The 12,475-nt window shown below is 38.5% G+C and overlaps 1 protein-coding gene across 1 annotated transcript; it reads left to right on the forward strand.

Annotated features, from left to right (window-relative positions):
* The first annotated feature begins 1,074 nt into the window (after positions 1-1,074).
* LOC127102523 (uncharacterized) lies at positions 1,075-1,389 on the forward strand. Its single transcript, XM_051039886.1, has one exon. It carries the CDS (start codon positions 1,075-1,077, stop codon positions 1,387-1,389), a length of 315 nt encoding a protein of 104 aa, XP_050895843.1.
* Positions 1,390-12,475: the final 11,086 nt, after the last annotated feature.

Genomic DNA, 12,475 nt, shown 5'->3' on the forward strand with positions numbered 1-12,475 from the left:
AAGCAACTCATAGACACAGTTGTCGGTGGCTTAAATTTTTTTACAACAGCCACTGGAATAAAGAAAATCATCGAAGTCATTTCAGCAAATGAGCATCTGGAGCTCTATGACCGCAGTGTAAGTCAACCTAAAGGTATCATTGATCTCAAGCTTGCAAATAAAGTTGAGAAGATGGAAGACCAAATAACAGCTGAAGTAGAGCGAAGAATCAAGAAAATGGCTCTTGAAACTCAAACGGTGGCACAAGTTCAACCAGTTCAACCAATTCAAGCGGTTAGTTGTGAAATTTGTGGGGGGCCTCACTTCGCCATGCATTGTGTTGCAACTGCACAACAGGTAGAAGAGATTAATTTTCTGAAGCAGAACAACCCTTACTCCAATACATATAATCCTGGATGGAAAAATCATCCAAATTTCTCCTGGAAGGACCAACAAGGAAATGTTCAGAAGCAAGCGCCCAATCAATATCAAAGCCAACCACAACAACAGTATCGACCACAACAACAACAACCATACCAACAACAGTTTCACCAACCCCTACAACAATTTCAACAACAGGTACCAAGAAAAGCAGATTGGGAAATTGCCATTGAAAAAATGGCAGCTCAAAGTTCCCAATTTCAAGAGGAGACTAGAAGTAATCTAAGAAACACTGGTGCTTCGATAAAAAATCTGGAAGTGCAAATGAGTCAGATTGCTCAACAACTCACGGGTTCTCAAACACCGAGTGCATTACCGAGTGCTACAGTTGTAAATCCACGAGAGGATAATAATGTGAGTGTTGTGACCACAACTAATGGTAAATCGAAAGAAGTCCCTAAGAAAGATGACGAACAAGAAGACCAATTGCTTGAAGTTGAGTTGGAAATAAAAGAAAATGAGGTTGTGAGTGAAGAGGTGGTTGTGCCTAAAATGGTGGTTAAAGAAAAAGTTAGTGAATCAAAGTCGGTTGTCAAACTCCCTTTCCCCACAAGAAATAAGAAGAAAGAGCAACATGAGAAGAACTTCGAGAAATTCTTGGAGATGTTCAAAAAGCTTTAGATTAACATTCCGTTCTTGGAGGCCCTTGAACAAATGCCCTCTTATGCCAAATTTATGAAGGATATTATTTCCAAAAGGAGCAGCACCGACACTGACCCTATTGTACTAACCGAAACTTGTAGTGCAATTTTGCAGGGTGTGAAGATTCCGGTGAAGAAGAAAGATCGAGGCTCGGTAACTATCACATGCAGTATTGGGGATAAATCTTTCAAAAAGGACCTTATAGACTTGGGGGCAAGTGTGAGTCTCATGTCGTTATCCATTTACAAGAGGTTGGGGATCGGAAAAGTGCAAGATACCAGAATGACACTTCAATTTGCTGATCACTCTGTGAAGAGACCCTATTGAGTAGTGGAATATGTTCTTGTGAAGATTGATAAGTTTGTATTTCCGGTGGACTTTTTCATCTTAGAAATGCCGGAAGATGAAGAGATACCGCTCATTCTTGGTAGACCATTTTTAGATTCAAGAAGATGTTTGATAGATATAGAAGAGGGCACCATGACTCTAAAAGTTTACGATGAAGAGTTGAAAATTGATGTGCGAAACACCATGAGATACAAAGATGATGTGGCCACCAGTCAACACATAGAGGTGATTAATCAAGTGGTTCTACAAGAAAATCATTTAGGTGAACCACAATTGCCCTTGGAGAGAGTTCTAAGTCTATCAATTTCTGAAGACACTTAAGAAGTTGAGGAAAATGAGAGGGAAGTGTTAGCTATGATGGAAACACAACCACCCTTTAAAAGATCCCGATCACTCCGGTGGGAAAACTTGAGAGAGCCTCAGTTTGAGGAAAAGAAAGATGAGACCAAGAAAGTAGCTGAGCTGAAACAAGTGCCTGAAAATCTCAAGTATGTTTTTTTAGATTCTAAAAGGAGATGCCCGACTATTATAAGCTCTAATTTAGAAGGTTCCTAAGAAGACAAGCTCGTCAAGGTTATGAAGAAGCTCAAAAGTGCAATGGGATGGCCCATAGAAGACTTGAAGGGGATTAGTTCTACGGTACTGTAGCGGGGTATTCGTTACCATTAGAGATATTGACTAATCCAAGGTAAACCATACAAGTCGAGTCGCCACCGCACTTCTATTTATCCAAAGGAATGGTTAGAAAGCAAACAAAAACCTAAAATTTTTAACAAAAACTAGTAAAAGAAACAGAGATCTGGGTAAGGGGGTTGGTTCTGCAATAGGAAGGTGTTAGGCACCCAAAACATCCTAGGTACTCCTAGGGAGCCCTTTTCATACTTTTTGTAAGGTTGTTGTCTTGTGAAAATTTTGTTTGTGCAAACATGATTGAAGAGATGAGAAAAGAATATACAAGTTTATTTACATTTTATGTTTGGATGGATAAACCCATTGCCTACGTACCATCTTATAAAAAGATTAGGATCAAAACCTCGTAGTTCGGGGTAAAAATATCAAAATGAGTTGGTGAATTTCTTGGTCCAAAAGCCTTAAGGTCTTTTGTTATCAAAGGGAGAAAACTCAACCAAACCACAAATCCACCATGTGAGGATAGCTTCAACATGCTAGTGAGATGTTAACCCTATAATAAGCATGGAAGACTTATTGTCCATCACTAAGGATATAGGTGAGTATTACATCTACCACAAGGATAACTCAAACCTAATAGCTAAAGGTTATGAAAATTTTTGATTAAGGAAGTGGCCATTGGAACCACAAAAAAGAATTTGAATGGGTTATATTTACCAATTAGAAGTATGTACAAAATGGTCAAAGTTGACTTAAAGATTCAATTCAAAATAAGTGTTATGAAAAGAAAGTTTGAAGATCAAAAGCATAAGGCTTAGGTTTCTAATGTTTGAAAACAAATGAAATGTTTGGACAAAAGGTTTTGGCTTAGGTTAGAGTGGAGAGAAGAAGAAGAAGGGCTAAGTTCTAAATGAAATAAAAAGGGTAAAGGGATAAGAAAATGAACCACACTAGGAGTTCCTCTCTTGAGATCATATTGATGATCCAAGTAGCTCCCATCCTTTGGAACAAGCAATCATAAGCAAATATTTCAAGCAATCAACACACAGGTCATGCTTCTAGGAATCCTTCAATGGCTTTTGTATCTTCCTCTTTGGATGTTCATGGTAATAGTTCCTCAAAGTTACTCAAGGTTGGAATCCCCTAGCACAAGAAAACACACATCAAAAAGTTCTATAAACAATCAAGGAATGGACAAGAGGGAGTATTAGAAGATATTCCTTTCAAAGTTCTCTTCAATTTTTATAGCACTCTAAAGGCCCAATGCCTAGTTGCTCTTCAAATTCCACTTGCTTAGGTAAGGTCCTAAATTCTAAGTCCATATTGTCCAATTCTTGGTATGTGGTTCACAACAAACAGACAAACACAAGCACAAAAGATATATACACAATTATAAGACCAAGTGGGCAAAAGGCAAATGGCATTAACATAAACATGTGCTCCAATGAGCAAAGGAAAAAGCAAATGAATAATATGTGCAAGAATTGTAAATTCCATAAAAGTAAATTGCATAAAGTAAATGTTAATTGTCAATAGTTAGTGTTAGTAGTTAGTGTGCCATAAGGCAAATTTAGCGCTATGTTAAGCAATCGTAATTGGACTTATATAGAAGTCACAACTATCTGAGGCCGGTCAATAATAATGTAGGCAACAAACACAAGTTAGGAGTCTTGATTAGTGACCCAAGTCCCAACAACTTGCCATGCCAAAAAGGAGAAGAGAATTGATCTTGTATTGGTTTAAGCCATTTGCATGATTTAGAAGACAACATATCCTTAATGCAAAGCCATTCACTTGATCAATTGATCAAGATGAATTAGATTTGAATCAAGGAATGTTAAATCTCCCTAATCAATGCTAACTTATCAACCTTCAACTCATTGATCAAAAAGAAAAGAAGTAGAAGGAGAAGAAAGAGAAGATGGATAAGAGAAAATGAAATGACAAAATAAAATGCATTAAATGGAATAAAATGTATCAATCCTCATATGTTGACCAATAACATTGAAAGTCAAGGTCAAACAATCAAAAACAGAAGTGAGATGAAGATTGGAAGTCAAGAAAAGAATAAAATATTTTTGGCATTTTTTTTTAATATTAAAAATAAACTTGAATTAAAATAAATGGAAAGGTCAAACTTCAAAATCACTACAAATCAACCTTGAAAGGTCCAAGTGATTTATCCTAAGTTCAACAAGGTCAAACAAAGTTTGACAAAAAATTTCAGCATTTTTAAAAGTCAGAAACTATTTTTAATCAATTAAAAATGAATAAAAATAACCTAATTGAACTAAAATCTCAAATAAATCTCAAATCAATTCAAAAATTGATGAGAATATTTTTCATAGATCCATCATTATTCAAATAGGTTAGGAAAATATTTTTGTATTTTTTGAATATCAAAAACTATTTAAAATGAATTAAAAATAACCAGAAAAGAGAAAATTCACAAAAAAATATGAAATGATGAAATAAAAAAATTAAAAATCAGAAATAGAAACTAGATTTTATTTGGGAAATAATACAATTGGTCCCATATTTTTTGGAATTAAAATGAGAGAGATATGATTCTTTGAAATAAAAGGAAATAAACAAAATAAAAACAAAAATTAGAAAAATGCAAAAAAACGAGAGCCCTTGGATCTGAGCTCATTAATTGAGCTGGCAGATCCAAGGATCCAGAGGCGCGCGCTCACGAAACACCACAGTCAATGCCACCACATGGGAAAGAATAAAAGGTCATAACAAGCAATGGCTAAGATTGAATCTGGAGATCACATCCAATGGTCCAGATTCAAACTGGACATGATGAAGCCACCAGAGCCTTCATCTTCTCCGGCGAGCTTCCCAGATTCCGGCCAAGTTGCAGAAAATAAAAAGGCAACCAAAACGTGCGATCTATATATCAATCGAAAGAGGAAGTGATGTACATCACTCCTATGTCATGCACTTCCACTCTAGATCCCTATAAATGGAGAAATCAGAGCTGGAAGTATGATGGTGTTCATCATGAACTTCATGTTTTTGCAAAATTGAAAGCACAAATCAAATGCCTCTATTTAGAGGACTTCAGCCAACAGTAGATCCAAGCAAAAAAGTCCATGGATGAAGAGAATCGAGGAAATTACCAGTTGGAGTGCAAACTTGAGTTCTGGTGAATGGAGCACGAAACCTTGCTTGCTTTATCAAAACAGAAGTCCAATGGATCAAGGTGAAGAGGTATAGGAACTTTTAGATCAAAGAAAACAGTTGAGGAAACTGAATTCTAGATCTGAAATTTTTAGAGAAAAGAGAGAGTTCCTTTGAGTGTGGTTGAGGATTCAATTCAACAGAGGTTCAGGCGCCTTCAGGTTAGTGAAATGAAGCTCATATGCAATGTATTTATAGGCAAGGCAATGCTGAATGCATGATTTCAAATTTGCATGAATGGAAAGGGCCTCCATGCATGGGCCTGTACAGGCGCATGGAGAGCCCAATTCCACTTGGTTTTGGCAGGTGATCATCATCATGTACAAATTGGACGTGCAGATTGTGTATTAATGGATCATGCATGGCAATTGAAATGATTTTCACAAAATGCACTATTTCATTGAAGCCTTTGAAAATGCCATGTCCAAAATCAAAATGCAAGCTTATGAGTAATGGTTGGAAAGCTTATTGCATAAGGAACAAATGTCATGTTGATCAAAATTTCATTTGGGCCTTGGAAATTAGTGAAATTTGAGCTTGAAGGGTGATGTGCAAAACATGTCAAGGCAAGGTTTCTAAAATTGGCCAACTTTCAAGCCCTTTTGTTTTGATGATGCAAGCTCCAAATGGAAAAACCTCCAACATCAAAGTTGTAGATCTTTTCAGGAACATCAAAATGGACTTAAATTTTGCATCATTTAGATTTTTGATGAAAGAGTTATGGGCACTTGAAGTTGGACTTTTTTTTACTTTTAATGCATTTGGTCAAAAAAGGACCTATAATGTCTTGCATTATCACATGTATTTTCTTTGAGCTTTTGAAATTTTGTTCAACATAACATTTGAAGTAGACACCTTAAGCTTTCCAATGCATTTGATCTCACCTAAAAATCATAAAAAATGAGTGAGTTATGTTCTTGGGAAGTTGACCCAAAATTAGGGTTTCAGTCAAAATGACCTATAATGTATTGGAATGGAAGATGGTCTTCCAAGCTTCAACTTAATGTTCAATGAACATGAAAGTTGTTCAAATTGTTCTTAAGAACATTTTTTCTTTTGGAACCATCTCCATTTGAACAACACATAAAACGTTAGGTTTCAGTGCATTTCCAAAAAGTCAGATGAATTGACTGATCAACTTCTCAAATCCACAACCCATATCTTGATGAATTGATGATTGAGGACACTCAAATAAGTTCAAATATGCATGAAATGATTAATTAAGGAACTTCCCTTGATTATATTCGACCATGGGCTGAGGTTGCTTCATGAGCAAGGCATTGTGATGCATAGATGAATTAGGGCTTCTCTGGGGAACAAACTCAAATCCTTTGACTTTCCTTGATAAAAAATGATGAATTGAAACACTAGGGGGGAATATTTGATGGATGAGAGCTTTGGGAACCATTACCATGCTTGCTTCCACCTCCTCTTGACCATGTCTTTGTACCAATGACCTCCTGGAAGCTTTTGGCCTTGTGATTGCTCAAGCTACAACCAAAAGATGTTAGTGACATATTTTTGTGCTTTTGGTTAGTAAACAAAAATGAGAAAAGAACTCAAACCAAAGGCAAAGGGAACCAAGATGCTCAATGATCCTTGAGGCTATGCAATGCAATGTTATGATGCCATGAGGGATCTTAGGGGCAAAATTAGGGTCTTACAGATGCCCCTATTTAAGGTCATTCTAGCCGGAGAAGGGAAGGTTAAAATCTTCGTCTCGACGAGGTAGAATGGGCTTAAATAAAAACAAAGGGACGAATTTTGGTCCCTAAGAGACCTCATGATGCAGATGTATGTATACAAAAAAAAGGTAAAACCCTGTGGGTATATGTGTCCACAATGGTAAAGATTAAGAGGAAATTGACGACTCCCATGAATAATTCATTCTTATGGGGCAGAGACTCTACTGGGGAGTAAAGGACTAAAAATGTGTGAGCAGGTCACGACTCAAAGCCGGGGAAAAGAGTCTCCAAAGGGAATAAATCCATTGGAAAGACTCGAGCTGACTCAAAGATGCATGTATTGGGGAATATGCCAATACAGTGAAACTATCCTGCAATGGATACTTCGGATAAAAATCCGGATGAAGACAATCCACTAAGGACTCGCTGGGGATACCCAACAGAATCTCCTAGGGAAGCAGGGGGATAAGGTATTATCGGTTACTGGGTAATAAGCTCAAAAAGACATGTGATCTGAACACCGGTATAAGGGTGAGAGATACCACGTACTCAGGAAGAAATGAATATCTAATACCGGTATAAGGGTGAGAGATATCAAAACTTCAAAACATCTGAGGAAAACCTAAAAAGGTATATTTCAACTCAGGAACTCTGACTCCACAGGGGACAAAAGTCATAATAGGGAGCAGAAAGGAAGGAACACCAGGGATACCGGTTACTGGGCATATAATAGGTGACCAACCAACGCGTGAATTAGGGAATATTCCCAAGACACTCATCATCCAAAAGAGGGCTAAAAGCAAACTCGATTATAGGATGGATATTCGATTCCGCAAAGGGGATACGAATCTTACTCGACTGGGGAAAGAACAAAAGGCTTCAACCAAAGAGTACATGAGATATATTGTCTATTACCGTCAGAACGTAGATAATATACTCGCATGGAAGATTATCCACAACTGGTTACTAGGTTAATAAACGATAAATCGACCGAAAAGAAAAGGCATCGGGATATCGAAATTAGGTATATAATGATGACCAATTCAGAAGAGAATCAATTGTTACCAACAACAGGGTAAACGAGAGATAACTTGCCGGGGGATAAATTGTGTAATCAGGGAAACTATCCGAGCAAAAGAGGGAATATCAACACTGAATATTGGATGAAGATAACCGTCAAGGAGGGGATTACACCTACTGGATACTGGGTAGGAAACCACGGAAGAGTAACCGTCATCGATTATGATGAACAAAAGGTTAACTCTGCGAGGAAAAAGAATAGGGTGTACAACTACCGGTATAAGGGTAGAAAAACCACAGACTTCGCCTGGGATAAAATGAATGATTACTAATTACTGAGCAATTATTCATTTATCACGGGGAAGCAAAGGAAACAGTCACAAGATGCCAATTTAGGATCAAACCAAAGAGGCGAACTGAATCAAGACTCGTCCTAATGAGGATATAACTCAATAGGGGAACCCATCCCAATATATGTGTTGGGAAGGAAACGGAAACAATCGTCATCCACGAGGATATAACTCGGTGGGGAATGTGGAAGAAAGGATAGACGCTTTCTGCCTATGGGGCTGACTCTATATGGAGAGATCAGACGCACACATCTGCTTGGGGAAATGTATACCACCAAATAGCAGGAGGCAACAAACAACGATATATGGCAAAGAATGCAACATGAATATCTGAATGTTATAATTATGCATGTATATGCGTGATTTATGTTTGTTGAATGCTGACAAACAGACATATCTAACAAACATAGGTCCAGGAATCAACCACCCGGTACTACATCTCAAGAGAGAAATCCAGGATCACCGGAGAATATCCAATCTGCCAGGGATCAAGGATACTAGAAAACAACAATATCTCTGCAAGGAATGAATCATCACAGATAAAATCCACCATACCCACAACTCTACTGGGGATCTATCTGAGGAAAAGAAGGAATACTGGGGACCAAATACCAAACCTCCCAAAGAGGACACATCTGCTGAAGAGGAAAGATCATTGCTCTGTTGTAGAGAAGGGAGGAGAATAACAATATTCTGGGGGAAGAGGATACAATCATGCCAGGAATATGAACAAATGTCTTACCCTGTTGGAAATCATACCACCCTTGGGAGAGCACTGAGGATCCCTTAAGTATCCTTTCGTCTTTATGAATGTTCACTTTGTTTAAAATAATTTGTGCAAAATTTGTTTGTTTATAACAATGATATTTTATCAATTAAAACATGCAAAACATTTGTTGACTAGAAACAAATAAGAGTGCAAATAATTGGATAAAGGCTCAAATTTTTTTGATAGAATGGTAGTCTGCAAATGGCAAGACTCCATAGATCTTTACAAATTTGAAATTGGTGATATATATTGGAAAAGGGCTACATTGAACATAATGACCATTTCTCCACCAATTCCGAATCTGATGTATTTGAAGCTTCGGTTGATGATGACTGGGCGAGAATCTCTGATGGATGATAGTTGTAGAACAAAAGTCTTGTCAGGATGCAGTTACTTTCCAAATCCCTAATTTTTGCCTAGATTGCCCCAGTATGAGGTGCTCAATCTAGCGAGATACATATATATTTATTTTCATGTCTCTAACTTTTGCCTGAATCTCCCTTTCGGGTTTTCAATCCACCGAGACGCTCATTTTTTCCTAAGCCGCCCTTTCGGGTTTTCAACTTAGCGAGCTATTCTGTTTTTATTTTTAGGCGAAGTATTTCTTGACTGCACCTGAATTCACAGGACGAGTGAAATCCTCCCCATCCATAGTTGTAAGTATCAAAGCGCCGCCTGAAAAGGCTCTCTTAATAACATACGGACCTTCATAGTTTGGAGTCCACTTGTCCCTGGAATCGGGCGCGAAAGACAAGACTTTCTTGACCACTAGGTCACCTTCTCGGAACACACGAGGCTTGACCTTCTTATCAAAATCTTTCTTCATCCTTTGCTGATATAACTGACCATGACACATGGCAGTCAATCTCTTCTCTTCAATCAAATTTAGTTGGTCGTAACGACTCTGAACCCATTCAACATCAGTCAACTTGGCTTCCATCAAGACTCTCATTGATAGGATCTCCACCTCTACTGGGAGTACAACCTCCATGCCATAAACAAGAGAAAAAGGGGTTGTCCCTGTTGAAGTGCGGACAGATGTACGATATCCATGTAAAGCAAATGGCAGCATTTCATGCCAATTTTTGTACGTGACAACCATTTTCTGGATAATCTTCTTGATGTTCTTATTAGCAGCTTCAACAGCCCCATTCATCTTGGGTCTATAAGGAAAAGAATTATGATATGCTATCTTGAACTCACTACACAGCTCTTCCATCATCTTGTTATTCAAGTTAGATCCATTATCAGTAATGATCTTGTCTGGCACACCATAACGGCATATGAGTTTATTCTTGATAAACTTGACGACCACCTGTCTGGTCACATTTGCATATGATGCCGCTTCAACCCACTTGGTGAAGTAATCGATTGCTATGAGAATAAATCTGTGTCCATTAGATGCTTTCGGCTCTATCATGCCAATCATGTCAATTCCCCACATGGAGAAAGGCCATGGTGATGAAATCACATTCAGAAGTGTCGGAGGAATATGAATCTTTCTAGCCATGGCATGTCCATTGGAATGAGTACCAAATGAACCCTCATGGACCTCAGTCATCAACAGGTCTGCTTCGTGTCTATCCACGCATCTGAGCAAAACCATGTCAAAATTTCTCTTGTATAGCACATCTCCATTGAGGTAGAAACTGCCAGATAATCTCCTCAAAGATTTCCTATCTTTCACAGATGCCCCAGGTGGGTAAATTTGACTCTGAAGGAAACACTTGATATCATAATACCATGGCTTATCATCTTTTACTTCTTCAACCGCAAATACATGAGCTGGTCTATCCAAGCGCATCAAAGTGATATTGGGAACTTCGTTCCAATATTTAACCATAATCATCGAGGCTAGCGTAGCAAGAGCATCTGCCATCCGATTCTCATCTCGAGGAATATGATGGAAGTCAACCTTAGTAAAGAATGTTGAAATCCTCCTCGCATAATCCCTATAAGGAATGAGTCCAGGATGATTCGTTTCCCATTCACCCTTAATCTGATTAACAACAAGGGCCGAATCACCATAGACATCAAGATGCTTGATCCTGAGATCAATGCATTCCTCCAATCCCATAATGCAGGCCTCATACTCAGCCATATTATTCGTGCATTTGAAAGTTAGCCTTGCTGTAAAAGGAATATGTGTGCCCTGAGGAGTAATAATCACTGCCCCAATACCATTTCCATACTGATTTACAGCGCCATCAAACACCATACTCCATCGGGAACCAGGCTCTGGCCCTTCATCGAGTGTAGGCTCATCACAATCTTTCATTTTCAAATACAGAATGTCCTCATCTGGGAAGTCATACTGAACTGACTGATAATCCTCGATCGGCTGATGTGCCAGGTGGTCAGCCAAGATACTACCTTTGATAGCTTTTTGGGCTCGATACTCAATATCATACTCAGACAACAACCTCTGCCAACGGGCAATCCTCCCAGTTAAAACAAGCTTCTCAAATATGTACTTGATTGGATCCATTTTGAATATCAACCAAGTCGTATGATTTATCATATACTGGCGTAAACGCTTAGCAGCCCAAGCCAAAGCACAACATGTTTTCTCAAGCATTGAGTATCGAGACTCACAATCAGTGAACTTCTTACTTAAGTAGTATATAGCATACTCTTTCTTCCCTGATTCATCTTGCTGACCAAAGACACAACCCATTGAATCTTCAAGAACAGTCAGATACATAATCAAGGGTCTCCCTTCCACAGGCGGAGACAGAATCAGAGGCTCAGACAAATACTCTTTAATACTGTCAAAGGCTTTCTGGAAATCCTCGGTCCAATCATGAGACTGATCTTTCCGTAGGAGCTTGAGTATTGGCGCACATGTGGCAGTCATGTGGGATATGAATCTGGAAATGTAATTCAAGCGTCCAAGAAAACCTCAGACTTGCTTCTCAGTTTTGGGCGCATGCATCTCTTGTATTGCTTTGACCTTTGCAGGATCAACTTCAATACCTTTCTCACTGACGATAAAGCCCAATAACTTACCAGAACGGACTCCAAATGTACACTTGTTGGGATTCAGACGAAGCTTGAAATTCCTCAGACGCTGAAAAAGCTTCCACAGCTGCTCTACATGTCCAACTTCCGTTCTTGACTTAGCAATCATATCATCCACATACACCTCGATCTCCTTGTGCATCATATCATGGAACAAAGTAGTCATAGCTCGTTGATACGTGGCTCCGGCGTTCTTCAAACCGAAGGGCATCACTCGATAACAGAATGTTCCCCAAGGTGTGATGAATGTTGTCTTCTCCATATCCTCGGGTGCCATTTTAATCTGATTATATCCGGAAAATCCGTCCATAAATGAGAAGACATTGAATTTAGTTGTATTGTCTACCAACATATCAATATGTGGTAAGGGGAAATCATCTTTCGGACTAGCTTTATTCAAG

The sequence above is a fragment of the Lathyrus oleraceus genome, chromosome 1, assembly GCF_024323335.1.
Source record: "Lathyrus oleraceus cultivar Zhongwan6 chromosome 1, CAAS_Psat_ZW6_1.0, whole genome shotgun sequence".
Taxonomy (NCBI): Eukaryota; Viridiplantae; Streptophyta; class Magnoliopsida; order Fabales; family Fabaceae; genus Lathyrus; species Lathyrus oleraceus.

Coding starts and splice junctions, on each gene's coding strand:
- LOC127102523 (XM_051039886.1), top strand. CDS start 1,075: ATGCCCTCTTATGCCAAATTTATGAAGGATATTATTTCCAAAAGGAGC.